We start from the raw sequence: 23,830 nt of genomic DNA on the forward strand, positions 1-23,830 counted from the left end.
AGAATTCAAGCTACTAGTTAGGTTCTTAAATCTGGGTGACCTGTGCTGTGTTATTCCTGAGGGCTGGCCAAGTGGGCAGCCATGAAGGGCACAAGGTCAGGTTCTTCTCCAGATGGAGAATGTAGGCAGGGAGTAGAATTCTATGGCCCAATAAGTCCCAAAGAACCCCATTCCCTATTTATACTCTATTATCAAGCTGTTTCTAAACACACAGCAACATTGGTCCACACTTAAGAGTAGCACTAACTAGGGATGGAAAGCTAAATGGAAAGTGCAAAGTGGCATCTGGGAAGCTGAAAAAATACTGACTCCCTGAGCTATGATTTGTCTTCTACCTGTTCGCCTCCTTCTCCAAACTAGCCATAATGTCAGGGGACCAGGGAGTCCACAGTGACTGGGCCATAAACTGTGACAGGTGGGAGTAGGGGAATGAACAGGACACAGAGATGGGTCTACCAGTGACTGCTAAATCTCAAATTCATAAATTAGCCCATAAAACTTCCCAGAAACTCCAGCCCATCAATAAGAAAGAGGAGCAGAAAGCCAGGCTCTTGAGAAGTCCAGAGAAACACTAGAGTCAATAGACAAAGGGAGAAGGAGTACTTACTAACTATATCTTTTAGAAAAATGTTTCACATTTTGACCCTACACTGAGAAATACTTTGTGGGGCAAACTTGACGAGTTTATTTGTATGTAGTTATTATGAACGCAGCAGAAAAAGAAGGGAAAAGGAGACACTGCCATTTAGGAAACACAAGTTTAAACATAGTTCATTTTGAAACTTGGTTGAGTTTTCTAAATCCTGTGAGTTCTTTGAACCTTCTGCTCAAAGAAACGGAAGTTTCAAAGCAAATATAGAACAAAGGTAAGAATGATCCTCAACTACATAGGTGGTTCGGCTAGTCTACAGGGCCTCACAGCCATGGGCAGACAATGGGACTAAAAGATGGGCAGACACCAGATGATGAAGGCCTTAGAATATCAAGTTCAGTGGTTGGACTTGATCCTGTACCTAGTCATTGACCAGTTTTCAGCAGAGAATTGGCAAATATTTATTCAATGAGTGATGTAAGGAATGTATCAGGGGAAATTTTTCTTAGACACATTGATATTGACAATCTGTCAAAGTTTATTGCTCATTAACCAGGGAATTAGCAACTATATAATGTGAATGAAGTAACTGAAAAACAAGTTTGTATCTCCCATTTAGGGGAAGGAAACTTTCTGTAAGTAGCTAGGCTGCTTTATGCAATACTGGTTTATATATTTTCATAGAGCTGTGAGACTTAGAGGTACAACAGTCAGAACCATCTTCCCTGGGTTGTCAGATAGTAGCCACACAAATAACAAGTAATTTACCTGAGAAGCATTTAATCAGGTATTTCAAACAAGAAGGTGTTATCCCAAGAAGAAGCCAATGAACACATAGGCCCAGAGGTCTCTGCTTTTTCTTTTCTTTTTAAAAAATATTTTATTGCATTCTTTTTTTAAAAATATTTTATTTACTTTTAGAGAGAGCGGAAGGGAGAGAGAAAGAGAGGGAGAGAAACACTGATGGGTTGCATGTTGCCTCTTGCACACCCCCACTTGGTTGACCTTTTGGTTCACAGGCTGCTGCTCAATCCACTGAGCACACCAGCCAAAGCTCTCCTTTTTCTTAAGCAGCTCTCAATAAATTTCCTCAGCACACAACTGTATGTGTTAAGCACACAGCTTTGTTTCTTTTCAGTTTAGGGACAATGTTTCCACCTCAGATGGAAAATGATAACAAACTACCTTCCTGAAAGATAGCAAGGGTGAAACATTCAGCTGTTTCAGAGCCCCCCAGTAGCCCTACCCATCATGAGGGCTTCCTTGGGACCCAAATAGTCAGAACTGAAAGGTTCTTGAGTCTTCCCACAGAAAGGGAGTCAGTCAGGTGGCCCCAAAGAGAGTCTGAAAGAGACTTTTTAGGCCAAAGCTTTATTTTCACTTCTTCATAACTTGGGTAAGTCTTATAAAATAACCAGATTAGGTAGATAAAAGCTCATGGCAATAGCCCAGAGTCTATTGCTAAGATTTTGGAAAATCCTAGGTTGCTAGGTCAATTTCTTCTTCATTCAGTAAACAATTCTTAAAGACCCTTAAAAAGAGGGCCGCTCTGCCCTGACCTGCATGGCTCAGTTGGTTGAGCATCATCCTGCAAAGCCAAAGGTCACCTGTCCCAGTCGGGGCACACGCCTGAGTTGTGGCCCAGTCCCTAGTTGGGGTACGTGTGAGAGGCAACCGATCAATAGATGTTTCTCTCCCTCTCTTTCTCCCTCCCTTCTCTTCTCTCTAAAAATAAATAAAATTTTTATTTAAAAAAAGAAAGAGGGCCAAGGGGCAGCCACATCTCATCTCAGTCACCGCTTGCTATCCCTACAGCAAGCCTGTCTTAAGGTTTTTCAGAGAAGGGAGGATGTCTAGTTGATCCCTCAAAAAAGCTATTCTAATTATTCTAGGAAACCCATTTCAAGAGTGATTTATTTATTCACTGCCTACAGTTTTTCCTGAAATATAACATGATTTCCTGTGGTTGAAATACTAGCCCCTTTCCTCTAGCCTAATCCTAGGTGAAATCATGAGGCTTTATGCTGCCTTTGACCTAACAGGCCAACTGAGACAAAGAAAATACAAACCTGACAGGATCCGACTCATCCCACAAACCTGGGCCCAGTAATATCTATGAAATTAAAACACGACACAACTCCCATTAAGTCTTTGTAAAATGGTAGCTGTTGGTTTCTTTTCTCTGGGCTTCGTACTTCATCCCAGGGCATTTTAGCGGCTATTATGGAAGCCAGGCATTTGCCAAGCGCTGAATGTGCGAGCTGTACTTTAATTTTCCTCATATTCCCTAAAAGAGGTCAAGGCAGAGGTGTCCCAAGGTCAGGGCTTAAGTGCATTCATTTAAAGTAGTTTTGATTGTTCTGAATTTCCCCAGGAAACAGCAATCGTTTTGAAAAAGGAAAGAAATCTTGTGTACCTTGGCTCAAACCCAGCCAAGGTCAGAGAAGCTCAAACACAGCAATCCCTGTTTATGGGAAAGTGCCAGGCAAGGGGCCCAGACTTGGTGGTGGTTTACAAAATGCAGACATCTTCCCTGCCACCTCCAACAAATCTATTCATCAATGACAATGTATTTAAAACATGAATAATTTAACACTCACTCTCTGCTTTGAAAACTGTCAAAAGATGATCTGAAATTAATTCTTCCACTGAAGATTCCAGCTTCCTTTCTCCATCAATTATCCAAGGAGTTTGTGGTAGATTCCTGGAGTATTTATTGTATCTCCCTGCCAGAGACATATAAGGTAGGCTAGATGAAATGATATAACACAGTGGGATAAAAAGAAAAGCAACAACTATTTACTGAGTGCCAATATCCTATGACATTGAACAAGGCTTAGCTTTCAACTACCTCATGATCTAATCTGGGGAGCCAACACATAGACATATACACTACTATGTGACAATATTTAAGGTAACAATAGGAGAGATGACTAAAGACATGATATGATCATTAAATGAGTTCTAAAGGAATCCTCAATATATTTATTAATCTGACTGGCTGACTGAACAATACTATAGAACACACCAAGGATAATGTTTTAAAAAAGAGCAACTACTGCTTTACACCTGATTAATAATACTTTCAATGTAATAGTCATCACTGATCATGTATTCCAAAGAGTTCAAAAACAGGAAATTTTGAAGTTTTTGCAATTTAAAAGAAAACACTCTAACAGAATATGACTTTTGCTTTATGAATAAAGCCACCCTAAGGCAGATAGCTTTCATTACCCTATTTCATTCAATAGTCAAAAGTAAAGATAAATTTCATTTCAGTTATTACTATAAAACAGCTATAGCTTTCAAAACAAAACTGTCCGCTAGATAACCCCTTGGGAAAGTCAATACAACAGTTTTTTTTTCAGGCGGAAGCCAGTGTTTAGTCATTTTGCAGATAATAAAATTATGTTTTCAAGTTCATTTTCATGTTATATAAAAAAAATTCTCTCCAAGGCTGTGTTTCTCCTGATGTGTTTTGGGTCTCAACATCTACCCATATTTCCATTTGGCCATCTCTGATGAAAACTATTAAAACCTAGGAAGTTTTAATCTTCCCTTTGATTCCCTTTGGCATAGCATTTTAAATAGCGGATCTCCTGAATGACCATTAAGAATGTCACACAATCTAAAATAAGCTTGGCTATCAGTTCTAGTTCTCAAAGAGTTAACTGACCAGAACCCAGTAACAACAATAAGAAGGAAAGAGAGGAGGAGTCAGGTGAGTTTTTCAGAAAGGAGGTAAGTTGACAGTGTAAGTATATTGTAGGCTAAAAACTTTACCAGCCACAAAAACAGCACCATGAGCGCATTCAATTTCAAGAACGGTACATACAGCCTTTGGTGAGTTTGGAGGACAAGGAAACTGCCTGCAAAAAGAAAATAAATTTTACAACTACTATGTTCCAGATATGATATTGAACCATACAACTACAATGAATCAGCATGGTCCAAGACCCAGGGCCTGAGTCTCTTGAGGACTAAGCCTCTCCCTAACTTTAAGGTTAGGAACCAGAGGGCCTTTTAGGCCTCCAGAGTACCGCTTACAGTACATGAATGCAGCACTAAGTAAATCAGGGCCTGATTTACTACTGCCTTTCATTCCCAGGAGGTCTCACGTTCCCAGATAATAATTTCCAATAACCTTGAGACTTCAGAGAAAAATCCACATATATGAAGAAGCCTCTCCAGGTTCTTTAGCCATTTTGCTGTCCATGAACACTTGCTTACAAAAATCCTCCATCATCCGGTTAAAGCTGGTATGCGGTGAGACTGGCCACATGAGCCCCACCTGAGGGGAGGCTGCTCCACCATTTCTCTCTCTTTTTTTCTTCTCGTTTCAACTATAACCTCGGGAATCAGACCAAATAGCCAGAAAAAGTGGAATGTAGCAGACTCTGACCTTTTAGCTAAGAAACTTCAACTTAGGACAGCGAAGAGCAACGTATGGCTTTATTCTCTGTCTACCATCCGGGAACTTCCACAGCCACGGACTATAAATGACTAGATGTGGACTTAATGCACAATGCTTGGCTTGCAAATCTCATACAGTTTCCCAAGTTATCTCAGCAAAGAAATCACTTAGGGACTATTGCTTGTAGAGAGTAAGTGTCTTTACTTTCTAAAATTTAATAAAAGTATTTCCATTCTGAGACTCATTTTTAATCAGTAAAATATACAAAACCTTCTTCATAACGGCATTGTTTGAAATTTATTCAAGGATATTCTAGAAGGATGACTATGATAATATTTTTATTAAATAAAACAAATACACTGAGAATTAAAATATAAGGCTTATTGTATTTCAACATATTTTAACAAGTGGGGAACTCCTGAGCCTTTTTCTCCCTCTTCTGGTGATGGATAACACTGCAAAGTGCAGAATTTCAACTGCAGAGTCAGGAACCCCATCTCTAAGTTCACTGCTCTCTGTTACCTAGTTGATATCTTAAGCAAGTCAACTTCCTCTTTGAACCACAATATCCTGTTCTAAAAGGTAAATAAGTTGGACTTGATTAATAAATTCAAATTTATTTGACAAACATTTATTGAGTACCACTGCATGCGAGACACTGAGCCAGGGGTGGAGGATATAATGATGATGAAGGCACAGTCCTGGTCCCTGAAACACATCCAGTTTCGTCTTAGAGCTAGACAATCCAGAATGTCACCAACATTCCCTTTGTTCTAAAATTCCATGATGCTTCCTTATTTCTATGCTTCTACTTACTTGCGGAAATCCTCTTCTTTTATCTTATTCAAAGCTTTCATAACTGCCATTCTAGTGAATACTGACTATATAGGGTAAAATGAAAAGAAAAGACATTTTATCACTTAGATAAGAAAACATCAGAGGTGAAACAAAGAACATGGCTGGAGAAATTACGGTCTGCTATTTTAAACCATACTTAAAAGGGAGTAATATACCTTAATAGTGTCAAGAAAATAAGTAAAACCTAAGTGTTCATACCATCAGTTCTGCATTTGGTCTGCTCCTCCTACAGCCCTCCTCTTCAATCTGGTCTATGTCTGTAGTACCAGGTAGGCCTAGCAGAATGTGTCTTCTTCACTGCACTGCCCCCCTTCCCTCAAAATGTGGCATTATTTAAATATAAAAATGATGACATTGCAAGAAATGTGCTTTGAATAGCTTTTCCCGGACCTTGAAAGGAATTTAGATTGATGCATCTGTCTTTTCTTCTCCACATCCCCTCAGGGGCCACAGTATATAATTTAGGAGTTGGCTGCAGGGGTAAAGGATAAAACAAAGCCAACCAGCCTACCTGGCCTCTAGCAATTCAACATCACTCACCAGCACCAAAGTAAACAAATCCACTCTAGTGAATAGAAGAGGGGATTATAGAGGAAAAGGGTGAAGGGTTTGCAGGAGCAATTATAAAGGACAAATGAACAATAACAAGGGGGGGTGGAAACAGGGGAGGGAGGTGGGGAGGGCAAGGGTGGTGGGGAGGGGTAGGGGGAAAAGGCAGAAAACTGTACTTGAACAACAATAAAAAAATGTTTAAAAAAAGAAAATCTACAACAAATGTCCCACTTAGAGGTTTTTAAAACAAGAAAAGCCAAATCACACAGTAGGCATACTAGAACTAATTTGTGCACATACACATGGTTTGCTATGATAAATCACAATTACTTCTTCTGTTGTGGGAAACTACACTTGACTGGAAAGGGGCACAATGAAGACATCTCAACAGTTCACCATCAAGACAATCATTTTCTCAACCACATTCCAGGGAACCCCAAGATATCATAGGGTTAGAACTGAAAATTAAATGCTTGTTTGTTCAGATGGGAAATATTAGGCCTGAAAGAATCTCAAAAGGTCATTCAATTTACTCCAAGCCATAAGGCAGAAAAACTACAGTTAAGACTATACAATGCCCACTGGCCAAATGGAGTGGTGTCTATGAGGCTTTGATAACAATTCCCTTATGCTATGATTTGGTACCGGTACATGTACACTTCCTCAAAGATAACAAAAACTAAACCTAGATCTTCAATATAAATATGGTTTACAGTCATTGGACAGAGCTTCTCAACTGGTATGGCAAAGCAGTCATCATCAATTCCTGTAGTTCATAAGGGCTGAGGAGCAGGGCTTGGGACAATGGGAACCCCCACGCCTACTGCTTTCAATTTAGAGCAACTTCATCTATGACTCTCAGGGTGCTGAACAAACATGGTAATGTTCTAGGTATACCCATGATGTGAGACAAGTAGGAAAGCACTGCTTTGGGCTTGGTTTGCAGTTCTAATTATTTCTGCATAGGGCATTCAGCAAATGTTACAACACCTCCTCCCCACCCCTAACCAGTTCCAGAAAGCCCAGTGAGTAGTCAAAGCATAAGGAAGACCAAATGAAGTATCTTTGACAATAAACTTACATTCTTTTTAACAACCAGAACAGTGCAATGGATGTCAATAATTTAGGAATGCCTGATCCTGCACAAAACCAGCTAAGTAACTGGGACATGAAAGCTTGACAATGTCATGCCACGCCATTCTATCCTGTCCTAATAGAAGCTAAAAGTGAATGCCAACTAATTTGCTCATTAACATGAAGACCAGCTCACATCAGACAGTAAAGGGGAGTTTCAATAATATGCCCTTTTTGCAAATGTAACTTGAAATAGGCGCTATTAATTCTAACTAAAAGATAATAATAATATACAGAAACTACTATAAAGGACACATGGACAAAATCAAGGGGGAGGGTGGAGGTGGGGGAGGGAGGTGGGTTCAGCTGGGGTGGGGTGGAGGGATGGAGAAAAAAGGCATACAACTGTAACTGAATAACAATAAAAAATTAAATAATAATAATAATAAAATAATTTTTCAAACACCAATTGCTAGAAAATGGTTATTAGACAAAAGTTTGGAATGCTGTTGAACTTGCCATGGATTTTCCCAGATGACATAATTTTGGGAATTAAAATCTAAATGTCAAATATTCCCAAATGGGTAATGGAAACATCATCGAAACCTGGATTTCAAATTCCACACCAGGGCAACAAGCCAGTGACACAAACACAGGAAAATGACTGCATGTTCCGACTTTCTAGCCGGAGGCAAAGGTGTTGACAGTTGAAAAAAATAAAAAATAAATGTAGAAAATGAAAAAATTTAAAGACTGATTCTTAACAGATTACCACATTACTAATGCACACCTTTTTGCTGTTAGTTTGAACATTCAGCTCAGACAAAACTCACTAAAGAATAAGAACCAGGAATCCTTACCTGTTTGTTTCTGGCTGGCTTGAAACAATCTGGGCATATTGCACGTCTAAGTAAAATTCAAGTTAATAGAAAAGGTTAATGAGTTTATTTCAGGGTGGATATAATTCACATACATTTTATACAACCTGGATGCTAAACTCAGGATAGCAGGAGTAGACAAAATAACTCCTTATACAAGCTGCCTTGGTTTGCCTACACCTTTACGTTAGCACATTTTAAACCTACTAAGACAAGTTCAGATATACTGATTAGAAAGGAGCAATACTATTTTCATGAAAACCAAAAGGCATTAACAATGTTACACAATTAACATTGTTGTTTACTTGGGGACTTACAGGAAGTGGCAATCCTCAACTGTTTCTGGGTGGGCAAAGACCACACTCACTTCGAACAGGCTCTAAAAATTATAAAGACAGTTTAAAAATGGTCAAAGGAAACCAACATCTAACAACTTATGAATGGAAACTGAAATTAACTCTCAAAGACTGGCTCAGAAAGAGTGACAAGAAAAACTGGAAATACTACTGTTTTCAAACCTACTTGTTCATAAAACATCTATAAAGAAAATTGTCTTTTTTCTTTTTTTGACTTCTAAAGTTCAATCACTGGTGATCCTACCAAAAAAACAAGTTTAAAATAAATTTGTATGATTTTTGTACGTGTATATAAATTAGATGTGAAGATGAATGAGAATTCAGAGAATTGGAAAGAGGTAACCAAAAGAAATGAAAAATTGTTCCACAATACCATGATTAGAATTATTAGCAAAGGAGAAAGCATTTTATTCACATGCTTAAAAACTCTGTATGAGGCTTTTATAAAGTGCTCAAACTTCTTAATAAATTTGAGTTTTAAAAAAGAGATCTTAATTTTTTTCTTATTACAAAAGCAATATATACAAATTGTAAAATAAATACAGGGTGGATTTTCAATCTCACTTGACTGAGGGAGAACTAGTAACAGTTTGGCGTATTTCCTTCAAGCTCTTTTTATGAATATAAACATAAATGTACAGTATATACTTCTTGGAATATTAAAGATACTTTTGGATAACTGCTTTATTCAGTGAATAAAGGTCATGGACATCTTTTCAACTGTACAGACTATTGGATATTTTTATTGTAGTAAGTTTTTCTATTATTAAAAAATGCTAAAATAAACATCCTTGTACACAAAAAAGCACAATTTCATTCATACTCTTGTACATTGACTTCCATGTAGCATATATAAATTTCCACTTTGAGAAAAAGGTATGAATGTCATACCATGTGACAATCTTAATTTTTTTATTGAGTACTGTGTTTACTGATTGCATTGAATTGTCAGCAAGCTTATTAGCTACCCTAGAATACCCATAATAGTTTTTTTTTGCTCTCTATTCTAATCCACAAAATAAAATTAAAATTACAACCCATTCTTTTTACTCAAGAAAACTTCAGTCCTTCTGAATCTATTAGAACATTATTACTGCTTTTGTTTTCTATTTTCTGTTCTGATTCAACATGTAAAAAAATTATTTGTGCTTCAAAAGTAAAACCTGAGGTAAAAATATTTTGCATCAATGACTTCTCTAATTTCCAAAGTACTTTCATTACCTCATTTCCTCTTTATACTATCTGTGGTGGCTTTATTTTCTATTCTCTCAGTATTCGGTTTACAGGACAGTCAGTTTATTCTTATTAACTGAGGGAGACAGAGCTATATAATTCAGAATTGGGAAAGAAAAAAATTTTTAACTCTTTAATTTTGAAAGGTGGTTTTATTATTTTACGTGAATAGGGGTGTGTCTGGTATGCAGGGAATTTCCTTCAAGCAAAATGATGAAGCAATGGGGCCATACTATTAAAATCTAACTTAAGATGAACTGGAAATATGTCCTGTTTCCACATCAGGAAACTTGTTGATCTCTTCACTAAAATCCAATCCACTCCAGGGACTGAGGCAAGGTCTGCTCTGGAACAGGGGTGCTGGCTAAGGGTCTGGCTTCAAAGGCAGTCTCTGCCAAACATTAAACAGAGAGACTTGAAACGCCAATCAGGCAGCACAGATCAGCTACAGTTGAGTAGATTCTGTTTATTTGAAAACAGGATTAGCCATAGATAAGGAAATTTAAATAGTCTAGACTTGACTCTACACATGCTCAGTTATTTATATATCGCTTTGTATCAGCAAATCTGTCTCTACAATTAAAATGTAAATATATTAAAGGCTTACATTCATTTCTAACCTTTTAAGGTGAATTAGTGTACAATTCACCTTAAATTCACCTTAGAAGTGCACTTCTAAGTCTTGGATCACAAAGAAGTCTTTAAAGAAGAAAGAAAAACTTTAACCTCAATTTAAGATGGTTAGAAATTAACATTTTAAAGGCTTAAAAAATCCATCATTGGATTACTTAAAGGGAAGGTTCTTTCGGCTAACCATACCTCTACCATATATTGAAGTAAAACTGGTAAAACCAAAGAACAAAATTAACAATGCTGATGACCTGATACCTTTCCATCAATGGGAACACCCAGTTCCTCTGAAAACAGCGGATGCGTTATCCATTTGTAGGCTTCTTTTAGCTGAACTATGTCATTTCTTCCCAGCGACAGATTCTGCTTTCTGAATAACAAAAATTCACTGACATGAAAAACTTCACTTTTTCTACTAAAAGCAAGAAATCATGCAATTATTTTAAAATATTTATTAACTGCCTACTATGTCCCAGGCGCTATTTTACACATTAGATAAAAAGTAGAAAACAAAGCAGACAAACATTCATGAGATCATGAACCTTACATTCTAGCAAAATCCAGAAACTGTTTTTTAAAATGGCATACAGGACAGTTTACAAAGTTCCAAATACAGAAAGCGTACTAGTGAGTTTTTCTGAACTAGAATTGCCAGATTCCAGAATTTATAGACTGCATCAGAATACAGAAAGGTGGGACAGAGAGGACTGGTTATTGTTCAGGAACTACAGAACTGCATAGTACAACACCCAGACTGAAATTGTGTGCATCTATTCTCCTCCTAATAATGAAACTTACTTTTGGGAAATCAGTGTAAAACCTGTACTTTTCTTTACTGCTGAAGAAATATTAAATCCTAAAGTATCAATGTTCTGAAATGCTCATCAACTTAATATCAGATAAATGTCTGAATAAAAATCTGACATTCCCCCCAAAGCTACTCATGAGCTAATAGATAGGTTTGGGGAAATCCCAATTATGACTTCTAGCTTTTCGTTTGTAACCTAAACTGTGACAGAAAGGAAGGAACTGAGGTAAGAGGACAGAGAAACATGGTGTGATAGTATTACAACTGCTCTACTCTGCTGAAAACACTGCAGTATGAATAATAAACAACAAGCTCATATCCTTCATATAATTAAAACTTCCAGTCAGTCTTATGGCTATTCACAGGGCTACTTTTAACAAGAGATATTAAGAGCCAACTTGTGACTCATTTCTTTAAATGTCTAATTTTCACTGCTAGAAATGAATACTTAAGAGTCAATATCCATTATAATTTAATTCTTCAAGACCAAAAGAAAATACTAACCGAAGGCTGAAAACAAGAAAGTAATTTAGCTAATGGCTAAATTTAATTGATCTTTAAAAACAAATATATAAAGACCATTGTTCCTTTAAAAGTGCAAATTAAGAAAGAGTTTATCTAACTCATTCTTATCCACCTGAGAATGTAACTGGTCACAAGGAATGCTTTCATATGCTTTGGTATTGTGGTTTAACAATGAAATACCCAGATAAGCCCTACACCGGACAAATAACCAAATTATTTCTCTACATTTAAGAACTTATTCAAACACTAAGTGTTTGAGCCTCATAAACTGTTCCTAATTCCCTAAATATCAGAAATATTTTAGGTATTTTAAAAGACTATCCTGATATTGTATCAATAGTTTAATGATATTTGCATAAAAAGCATCACAATTGAAAGGTAAATAATTAGTGAATGAGAATACATTTTAAAGGATAAAAAGTTGAAACAGAGAACACAAGAATGGAAAACTATTTAAAAATTGATTATACCCTAGAGTACAAAGGGCTGCAGCAAAAGTTAATCCTAAAAGTGGGTTAAAACATTACTCATTATATATTTAAGAAAGCTGGTATTTTTTTTTAATCCTCATCCAAGGATAGTTTTACCGATTTTTTTTTAGAGAGAGAGGAAGTTGGGGGAAATCAGGGAGAGAGAAAGAAAGAGAGAAGGAGAGAAACATGGATCCATCAGTTGCTTCCTGTACACATCCCAACTGGGGATCAAACACACAACCTTTTGGTGTATGGGACAAGGCTCCAACCAACTGAGCAAGCTGGCCAGCACAGAAAACTGGTATTTTTAAATCCTTCATAGTCTTTGAAGTATATTTAGAGTTTCTCAGCCCAGTTTAATAAATAAATAAATAAATAAATAAATAAATAAAAACTTCAACTATATGTATTTTTTTCCTTCTGGATTAAAGAACTAGGGGAAAGGGTTAACACATCTTGGAAACCTTAACCTTATATATAAGGAGAAAATACAATACTTAAAGTGCCAGATTTTCAATCCTGCAAGTTGAATGTGGCTAATAACTTTTCTAGTTTAATTTAGGGTAAATGTTTTCACAGAGGTCCCTAGCATATCCTGATGGCCCTTTAGAGGAATTAGTAGTCATTAAGGTCAATTCAGTCTTGATTTAGTACTCAGTAACTGCATTTCCCTCCTCTGTCAGGTAACTACTAATGAGGATGCCCATTGCAATCACTGTTGCTATAGACACAACATGACTACCAACTAGAGCAAAGATGAACGAAAATATCCAACACAATTTTTTCTGAATTCCTTGAATTAATTATTTAATGGCAATTCTTTCACAATCTTTTGAACATAAAATGACCTAGGGACACTGATGATAAATATTAGTGTTCTTTCTATATTTTTGCTGTTCCTGTATCCCTATGTTGAATATTGCACAAGATCTTTTTGAAGAACTAATAAAGCTTAGTTTAAAATCCTTCAATAAGGAATAACAATAGCAACTCACAAGCAATGTGGATGGAAACTGGAAAATTCAGAAAATACCATGTTCAACAGTGACCAGAGGGGAGGGGGGATAACGGGGGAAAGAAGGGGAATGGTCAAGTCAAGGAACATGTAAAAAGGACCCACAGACAAGGACAATGCGGGGGGGAGGATTGAATGTGGGAGAGGAGGGGTGGGCAGGGCAGGGGAGAGCAATGGGGGAAAAATGGGGACAACTGTAATTGAACAACAATAAAAATTTTTTAAATAATAATAAAACAGGAAATACCTATTTAGTCAGGGACACTGACCTCTTTTCCCTTAGATGTCAAGTTAAAAAAAATGATAACAGCAAACACACACATACACACACACGCACACAAAGAAAACACCATGTTCTGTACACTAAAAGATGTCTCAAATATACTATCAAATTGTATTATGTCAGAATCACAAGCATTGGAGACTAACCTAACTAAACTCCAAAACCTTTGATAAACATGTGGTTATTACCCTCCTTAAAATGCAGATGTTAAATATAAAACAAACTAAAACCAAAAGAAAGTGATTAAGTGATCACTTTTTTAAATATATCACTTAACCAAGTACTAGATTTTAATACAGACACCTATACTTCTCTCTGAACTTTTCTCTCTGGTGTACCCAGGAACCTCCAGCAGTCACATGGTCCTTCTTCAAATTGGTAGAGAAATTTTAGTTTTAAAATCCAAAAAGCTCTAAACAATTAAACATTTTTTTCTTAGCTCAGTTGGCAACCAAACTCTGACTTGAACATGTGAGACTGTTTACAGACTTTGTTTATCAAACTTAGTTTCTAAAATCAGTATAAAATTTATCCTTTTAAAATAACTTGCCAAACTGCATTATATAAGTATAATGTAGACCAATAAATATAAACTATGTATTTATATTAATGTTAAATCTACCAAAATATGAATCTTTTCATAGACTGCTAACATGCTATGCAAATAAACCAATTAAGCAAGGCCGACACCTAAATTTGTACTATAAAAATTTTCTTTGTGCCAATTTCTCTAGTAGCCAGTGAACTCACTCTAAAAAAAGAGATAGTAGTAGTAAAAGTACTTTAAGAATCAGGTAGCTTATATTTAAATGGTGGTAAAAATTCCCTACCTAAATTACTTACCCCATTTCCTGTTTTACCAGCAACCATGCAGCATGCTGTAGGCAATTTAGTCACACCCAGAAACAAGAGAAAAGGGAAAAAATGTTTATTGAAATTAAGTTCCAATGTCATTACTAAAGTGCTTAACTAATTTGCTAATCAAACTCCCCTTTTTGGGAGAGCAGTTAAGTGTTCAGAAATGCAGCAGTGACCTCAGCCTCATTTACAATCAGAAATGAGGTTAAGATGTCACTTTGCAACACTGGCTTGCTGTGGCCTAGGAATTCAACAGGGGTAGCCCCCACCTCCCTACAGATTTCTATTTCTCATGAATGAGGTACAAGTGTTTTTTTAACATGAGTAGCTTACATTTTTTCTTAAAATATCTTCTTATTTCATAGGGAAATACCCAAAGTGAGTACATACTATGTCCCTAAAACACAGACTTGAAGACTTAGCTTTGTTTTTGTCTTTTAATAGGGATAACACATTTTTAACTATATCTAATTAATAATATACACATGTAAGTGTTTAGAAGTAAAAGGTACATTTAATGTCTGGCACTCAATCCACTAAGCCACACTGGGCAGGGCTGTAACTCACTTTGGAATACAACAAAAACTAAGGTGGGTGGTATATAAATTGATGGCTAGATATATAATAAAACAACTATAGAAGAAGAGTAACAACTGTAGAATCTAGGTGGGTATATGGGTGTTCCCTGTACCATTCTTTCAGCTTTACTATATGTTTGCAAATTCTCATAATAAAATGTTAGGGAGAATGTTCTGGGAATGATTAATAAAGAAACTGAGAAAATTGCTAAAATGAAGAAATAACATTCACAATCATGGTCATTATGAGGATTAAATAAAATTCAGGTAAAATGTTCTGCACAGTAAACATGTGACACTAAGATTTCTCAGTGTGCCATTAGACTGCCATAGCTTTCACCTTGGAGAAAGGTGATGACGTGTCCTGCCTCGGTGTACAGCACTCTGTGCAGGTGGCAGAAGCATACATGTGTAAGTGTATAAAATACCACATATTGTCTCTCTCACTGGCCAGTCATTACCACTCACATCCACCTCAAGACCTGGTTACGTCTCTCTGTCTATCTATTGGGGTGGCCAAAAAGTTCGTTCAGTTTTTTCCTGCATGATGGCTCTCCAAGCCATTACTACATGAAATGTTAAAGGGACTTATTTAAGAAAAAGATGATCAAAACTATGAACATTAAACGGGCAACACATTCACAACTATCAACAACTGAATCTGAAAAACAAACTAAGCAACCAGAACAGGAACAGAATCATAGGTATGGAGATTATTTGGAGGGTTATCAGCTGGGAGGGGAAAGTGAGAGAATGAGGGAAAAGGTACAAGGAATAAGAAGCATAAACAGTAGGTACAAAATAGACAGGGGGATGTCAAAAATAGTATAGGAAATGGAGAAGCCAAAGAACTTATATGCACGACCCATGGACATGAACTAAGAGAGGAGACTGCTGGAGGGAAGTCTGTTACTGGGCGGAGGGAAACAAAGGGGGAAAAAATTGGGACAACTGTAAAAGCATAATCAATAAAATATATTTTTTTAAAAAGAAAGTTTATGGGCATGGTATAATGTACAAATTACTAGCGCTCAGAAGACCTGGTTTTGGGATTTCCTAAATTTCTCTCATTCAATTTCCTAGTGTGTAAAAATGAGAGAACTAGACAAAGATAATTACAATTTAAAATTTTCTGAATGGCTAAAGTTCATCATTAACAAACTTTAGTTAGTATACTGTCTTATAATAGAGTCTATTAAGATTTACAGGACTTAGAGATCATTAAAATAAAAAAGAACAATTGTCTCCTAAAGCTGAAACCTTGTAGTCAGTGTTGCCCCACCTTCCTTCGGCCTCCATACTTTCAAAAATCAATAAATACTAGTTTCCCCACCTATAACAGGATATTAATACTCCCCCTGCAGGAATATTGTAAGGATTTAATGAAATTGTGTATGTGAGGAACCAGGTAAGATTCCTGGCAGGTACTTAATAAATGGTAACTATTATTGTTGTTTTTAAATTAAAACCTTACCTGCAATTCACAAATAATAAAATTATTCTCCCTTAAAAGATTGACAAGACTTGAGGGCTTTCCCTCAGATCCCAAACTACTCTACTATAGGTAGTTCTGGAACCTCCCTCATCAACGAAATCCTCTTGAGTCTCTGAGCTACAGAGAGCTATGTTATCTGTCCCCTCTGTCCTTTTTCAGTAACCTCTTTCTCCCCTCTCTTGAGGCAAGCTCTGTTCTCAACAGCCACATCCAGGTGACACCATCAAGTATGCAATGTTTCCTGTCACCCTCCGTCATAAAGTCGGGCCAAACTGGAGGTTGCCAAGGGAAACCAGATTGCCATGTGCAACATGCAAAATTAAATCAACGCTCTTCAGTATCTGAGATCTGCTAAAGGATTTTGCCTTTCTGATCCTCTGCAAGCTCCCTGCTCAAGCAATATTAACATAAAAGGGCTCTACACTTCATTATTTTGGGGGCACCACCAATGTGGTGAGATCTTTACTGAGAATACAGAGTCTCTGCCCATAGAGAACCCATTATCTATCAACACAAGAGAATAAAGGGAATAAAGTGATAATAAAATTTAATAATAATCATATTGATAAAAATAATAAGACTACATAACGGTGGTGGCTATGACAAGGATATATTTAGAGAGAACATGTAAGTCATCCTCGGCTCAGTCTTGTAGGGGAAGTGACACCTAATGCAATCTCTAAAATTACTTAGAATTAACTGGGTAAATAACGGGGAAAGTATGTTCCAAATAAAGAAAACTCTATGGCGCAATAACCAGAGGGTGTCAGGAAAGTTCTGGCAACTATAAGTCAGTGGTCTCTAAAGAGCTGAGGACATGTGACTGGGGGGTACAAAGGAGGGCACGGGCCGTAGATCATAGCACTACCGCCCCTGTGCTAAGGGGTTTAGATTTTACACGTAAGGGGATGTGGTGCCACAGAAGGAGATTAAGCAGTGGAATGGCATAATCACATTTGTCTTCAGGGATGCTCACCCTGGTTGCAGTGTGAATTAGAGGAGGAAGGTGGACACCAATGGAAATGAACACACGTAGTAAACTAAAGAAGTAATTCAAGCAAAAAATAGTATATTACGACAGTGCTGCTGGGGATAGAGAAGAGTAGGCAGCTTTAAGAGATAATGAAGACACAAAGAAAACTTGGCGATTAGCAGTGATGTTGGGGTTTCTAAATTACTATTAATGCCCTTAAAACTCTAAAGTCTTTTGAATCCTATACGTCTCTTGGTCTCATTAATAACAAAGACAGTACAAATACAGACTTCTACCAACAGGGAAATGACAATAATTGTTTGAGAAGCTAGCAGTATTACCCACTGCTCCCTGTTCTCCTTCCTACACATACACATGCATACATATACACACTTATGTATTTTTCCTGCACACAAATAGCCAGTTGGGAACTAGGCTTTATAACGAGGTTAGTAACAATAGAAACTCTTCTTCCCTCTTCTCACCCAGCATAACTGCCTGAGATTTCCTTTTTCTCCTCCTCCTCCCCACTCTCCAGTCTGCTACAACCTTGAACATCTGCCTCAAAAGGGCCTGTTCCTCACCTTGTGTCAGGTCTGGGGGCGGGTGTGGTGGCAGAAAGAAGCTAAGAAAGGGAGAATACACTCCTATTACCCAGTTGGACTCTACCACTTGGCTGAGGTAAAGACTCCTCCCCCACATCTCCTGACCTCCACCCTCTCCTCGCCTCCACCTCACTCCTCTTTCCCCCCAGTCTCTGATATCAGACTCGTGATATAGTGACTAACGTCTCAGTCTGGGTGTCTCTTTTGATGAATAAAATTTAGGTCAGGTATGCATAAAAACCTCTACAAATCCTCTACATTATTTTTCCCTACAGTGCTAAGAAAAAAAGAAAAGTAAGACACAAGACCTTCTCATTCCAGCTTTTCCTACTACTCTTGGCAATGAAATCCTTTAGGTAGTATTAAAAAGGTTGAACGTTTTTGACAGGCAAGAGGGGAAACACAAAGACAAATCAGCAAAGACAGAATGGATTTGCAGGTCCAAATTAAGTTATACAGCTCTACTGACCCAATAACAGGAGAATTACTATTTCTAGGTTGTGAGTTTTAACTCAAAGGAAAATTTCCATTGTGCTATCCAATACTCTAGGTGCTGATGCTTGCCTAGCTCTGAGGGATGTAATTGGAAATAATCATGAGGAAGTCCTGTGGAGATGGGAAGGTGGAGTTGGAGTGGAAGTGGGGAGGGGAATGAGCAAAAACAGAACAGCTACAATGAATGAAAAGTTCTGGGACAGACATAAAGACAGGTATGGCTCAGTTTGTCTGTTAGTGTCATATGCTAATGAGGGGAAAACTTGGCAACCAAATTTCATGTAACTCTACAGTTAATAACCCCAGGAAAGCAAAGATATCTCAACAAAAACTGTTAACAGCTGGGTGTGGCTGAGAGGATGCAAATATATTCCTACTAGAATCTGAGTTTTGAAAACTAGCATCTTCGGTAAAATACCAGTAAAGTGAACTTGCAGATTCAAGAGGCTTCAATGTATCAACTGATTCAATTTCAATAATCAATTTCAATAATCATAAATACAAGTTCACTTCAAAATTACTACTAAGAAAAACAGCTTTTAAAAGTAAATTTTGTTTTGAAATACCAAGGAGACAAATTAATTGTTAATTGCTGAGAATCTATTAATTGTTGAAAAAGGTCTCTTCAATAAATAATTCAAGAAATCTATTTAAAGAATTATTATTCCAGAGGAGAATTATTTAAAAATTATTCCAAGTTACCCCAGGAAAATTACAAGACTAGAAGCAGTCTGTGTGTTCAACTGGATTTATACTGAACATATCCTTAAGGATAAGGATTTATTTATTCAATGTTTAAATTAATTTTTAGATATTACTTTTTAAATATACTGAAGGAACTTGTTATTATTAAATCATCAGACTTCTAGATTCAAGATGGTGAAAAAAAGACCTTTCTGCATCCCGCCCCGGAAAATCATCTCAAAATAAAATGAAGAATGAGAAACAGAAAGCAGAAACTCTATATAACAGTGAAACAAGAAAATAATTCCTCACCCCAAATCTCCATCTATGAGGACAGAAAGAAGAGGCAGGAGTGGACAGCAGCACAGCCCAGGAAGCGGATCCCTAAGTGTCAGCAAATGGGGATACTTGCTCCTCCAGACCCGGCAAAGCTGAGGCCTGGAGGCGTACCGCACTGGAGGGGGAAACAGGAGGCTAACAAAGAGGGAGTGGTGGAAGGCTTGCATAAGGAATGGCTGAGTCCCCGGCTCCCCTTCCTTGACACCAAGCAAGAGCAGACAGTTTTACTCTGGGAAATGAGCTGGTGGTATCTGCACTCAGGAGTCCCTGACAAGAGGACGGCTGGAGTGAAGCCCTGCGAGGAAAACGGGAGGGTTCAGTGAGAGTTCACAGTCTGAAAAGAGACCTGCAGCTGCCTACCCTACCCTGCTCTGGGCACTCGGCCAGCCAAGTGTATACCTCTTGGGACAAGAGATGAGAGGGTTCTTCTTTGGACAAATTGGATGGTTTCTGTGGCAACACTTTCAGATAATAATACATGGTCCTTCCATTAAAAATCTCAGTTTACTACCTGTTCTCTTCCATTTCTGCCTTTGTAAACTTACTAAACTTGCAGTAAGAACAAGCTTCCTTAAATAAAGAATATCCAAAAAAAGAGTTAATAATATACTTAATATTAAAACTCTAGAAACACTATTAGTGAGGGTCACACAAGGTTCACCATTAGTGAGGTATCACCACTATTATCTAACATGTTGTGGAGGTCCTAGTCAATTCTATGAGATAAGATACACACAAACAGACACACATGTACTTGCACTTACATACACATACATATAATATATATAGTAAAAATTTGCAAATAAGGTAAATGCATACCTAGATAATCAACTGAAACCCATTAGCATTAACAATGGAGACTGGTAAGTTAGGCAATTACAAGATGAATATCGTATATACACACACAAACATACACAAATTACTTTCCTAATAACAAAATAGAAAAGGTTATGAAAAAAAAAACCACCCAAATTGCAATTAAAACTCAAAAACATCTTAAAAACAAAGAAATTCCAAAATATATCAGAATTGATTAAATGCGAGATATAAACTACAATACAATTGAAAGATATAAACAAAGAACTCTTTAAATGCAGAGAAATTTGTTCCTAGATGAAAAGTTCCATAAAAATTAGAAATTTAAGTTTGTGGAATGACCATAGACAAAGGTAAATGACAGGCTGGCAGAAATTAAATATATAAAAGATGAATAAACATTATGTCCAAAGAGCACTTACTAATCAATTTTAAAAAGTCAAATAACCAGACAAAAAGAAACCCTAATGGTTAGTAAACATATACAAAGATGTGAACCCTCCCTTGCAAATAAAATAAGTGCAAATTAAAACAAGACAATTTCTGCATGTTGGTTAGAAAATATGAAAGAATACTGTAATTCCTAGTTGCGCAAGGGTACAAGGTTGCCCTACACTGTTGTAAAACAGTATCATCTTTTACAGGGGCAAGTTGGAAAAACGTATCAAAATTTTAATCAATTCAAACAGAACAGTTGCTTATTTCTTTGAATGTAAACCCCATTTCCCACAAATACAATAGCTAACTTTAGAGGTGGTGTGGTAATAGAATGCTTTGTAAGCTGTAAAATGTACATGCACACACACGCCATGTGCCCCGATCTTGTTTATAAAAGAAAATTTTTTCTCCAAATTAATGAATTTTATTATAATTTGAAAAGTAGGTTATATGTCAAGCTATTTATATTTGAGTCTTTCTAAACTGATCAAAGCCATGCACTGAAAACTTCTAACAAAATCTTCCCAAATAAACGATAAACACCTCTGATCTATTAAGGTGTAATGTGCCTGCCACCCCTTTCCTCTCCAGGGTTTGCATAAGTAGTCAGAACCAGGACGGTAAGGAGGTCATAAAGTACCCTGGGAAAAACATCAGATTTCAAGATAGAAAGAACTAAGTTCTCTTCCTACTTAGCAACAAGTGATTTGGCGGAATTACTGGTAAGTGCCTTTTTGGTGCTTGATTCCTCTCTGTAAAACAGGGAGAATGCTATTTCTTGTGTAATTAAATGTTTAAATGAGATAGCCTACCAAAGAAATGTTAACTGTTGTTTTATAATGCTGACTCTCTGCATATAATTAAAAAGATATACTAAATTACTTCTTGAAGCACAATAAACAAAAAAGGGGCTTTCTTCAAGCCTTGTCCCTTCCAAACTTTCAGTTCTAGTTTTAGTGTACATGTTTAAGGAAGGAGAAATTTGAAAAATTTTATTGTGAATAGAAGTATAGAACAGCATCTGTATTGGGTCAGCTTCTAGCTATGAAAGCTGGTTAACAGGCATGCAAGACATAAAGGTAAATGATCAAGATAGATCTAACCACACACCCAACAACAAAATGTAGTAAGACACTGGGGAAAGGAGACCTTAAATGCTGTCCACTTTAAATCCTGCCAGTATCTTTATTAAGATACCTCGATATAGTATTAGGAAGGAAGAGAGGGAGAGGGAAAGGGGGGAAGAGAAAGAGAAAAGGAGAGAAAGAGATAGAAGTAGACATGGTGTGAGAAAGAAGAAAAAAAGAACCACAGATTCCTAAGAATAATTTGGTGAAGCTTGTCTAACGGCAAGATCAAATGACAAAGCTTTGGTGTGAGGGAAATTTCAAGTAAATTTCCAGAGAATGGCAGTGTGATGAGTTATATACCACCACTAATTTGTACAATAGGATATAAAAGTAGAAGCTAAAATAACCAAATAAAAAAAGGCCTAAGTTCATGAGATGTCAAAAACAATTATTAAGTACCTCATGAATCTAACAGACAATGAATTTTATCTACCCTTCTCTTCTATCTATCACTCTTCCGTTACACATCCTTAAAATCTGCAGACATTGTACGGATCGTGCGCCAGTAGTCCTCAGAGAGCTGAGGCCATGTGGCTGGGGAGTGCAAGGAAGAAAGCAGGCCTTCTGGGTGTGAGTCCTATTAAATGCCAAAAAAGAATATAAACCCTACTGAAATATTTTTTCACATTATTTTCTCTTCATATTCTTCTGTATAATTAATTTGTAAACTAAAAACTAAACTGACACATTTCCACTAGGGTTGTTATAGTACAAAAAAGTATTTCTAACCTCACAGATAAAAGGAACAGTATCCTTTGGTTTTGGTAATTTGTTTAATGTAGTAAATAAAAATAATTTAACTAGAATAAAATAAGACAAATGCAAAAATTACATCTTAAAAGTAAACAAATATAGTTGGACTTCTGGGTAAAGAGAGAAGACCAAATGCAGGGATGAACTTTTTCTAATCTTCTAAACCAACAGTAAAGAGATAACACACATATAAACATAAGGTAAAAAACAAAATAGAAAAACATCATTGAAATTAAAACATGATATCAACAATGTGGTGATTGCTAGGGGGAGAGGGGTACAATCAATAGAAACTACATAAATTAAACAAATGGAAGTTCTGGAAATACAAAAATAATACCAATTAAAAACTCAGTAGACAGGCTTAACAACATTTTAGACATAGCTGAAAAGAAAATCAGTGAACTGAAAGACAGGTTAGAAGACAAGACCCAAAATGATACAAGAGATTCAAAAGGATGAAATATTACAAAAAAGAAAAGGAAGGGGAGGAAAAGAGGGATGGAGGAAGAAAGAGTCATAATAGATTCCATGAAAGGTCTAACATATGTAATTAGAATCTCAGGAGGAGAGGAAAGACAGAATAGAGCTGAAACATATTTAAAGAAACAATGAAACTGATAAAGATTTATTAGGTAGGACACAAGTAACATCAACCATAAGAATAAAAAGCTAATGAATTGGATGCTATCAAAAGTAAAAGTTTCTCATCTTTGACAGATATCATTAGGAAATTAAAGAGCAAGCCACAGTATGCAAAAAGACACTTGCAATACATATACGTAATAAGGATTTGTATCTGGAATATATTAAGGGCTCCTACAACTCAATGAAAAGAAGACAAACCCAATTTTTTTTTAAACAGGAAAAAGATTTGCTTTGACAAAGTCAAATGTAAAGAGACTTCACAAAGATGAATGGCAAGTAAGCACATGAAAAAATGCTCAATATCATTAGTCATCAGGAAAATAAACA

At 36.6% G+C, this 23,830-nt stretch overlaps 1 protein-coding gene across 5 annotated transcripts in view; it reads right to left on the bottom strand.

Annotated features, from left to right (window-relative positions):
* PUS10 (pseudouridine synthase 10) overlaps nucleotides 1-23,830 on the bottom strand; it is a 60,418-nt gene that overhangs the window by 17,626 nt on the left and 18,962 nt on the right. For all 5 annotated transcript variants that reach the window (XM_045189403.2, XM_045189401.2, XM_045189402.2 and 2 more), the window contains exons 5-11: nucleotides 14,535-14,569; nucleotides 10,846-10,957; nucleotides 8,686-8,747; nucleotides 8,351-8,396; nucleotides 5,823-5,887; nucleotides 4,376-4,461; nucleotides 3,193-3,318 (exon numbers count right to left, since the gene is read on the bottom strand). In XM_045189403.2, the coding sequence (XP_045045338.2) occupies nucleotides 3,193-3,318; nucleotides 4,376-4,461; nucleotides 5,823-5,887; nucleotides 8,351-8,396; nucleotides 8,686-8,747; nucleotides 10,846-10,957; nucleotides 14,535-14,569 (532 nt within the window). The remainder of the gene's footprint in view (nucleotides 1-3,192; nucleotides 3,319-4,375; nucleotides 4,462-5,822; nucleotides 5,888-8,350; nucleotides 8,397-8,685; nucleotides 8,748-10,845; nucleotides 10,958-14,534; nucleotides 14,570-23,830) is intronic.

The sequence above is a fragment of the Desmodus rotundus genome, chromosome 5, assembly GCF_022682495.2.
Source record: "Desmodus rotundus isolate HL8 chromosome 5, HLdesRot8A.1, whole genome shotgun sequence".
Lineage (NCBI taxonomy): Eukaryota > Metazoa > Chordata > Mammalia > Chiroptera > Phyllostomidae > Desmodus > Desmodus rotundus.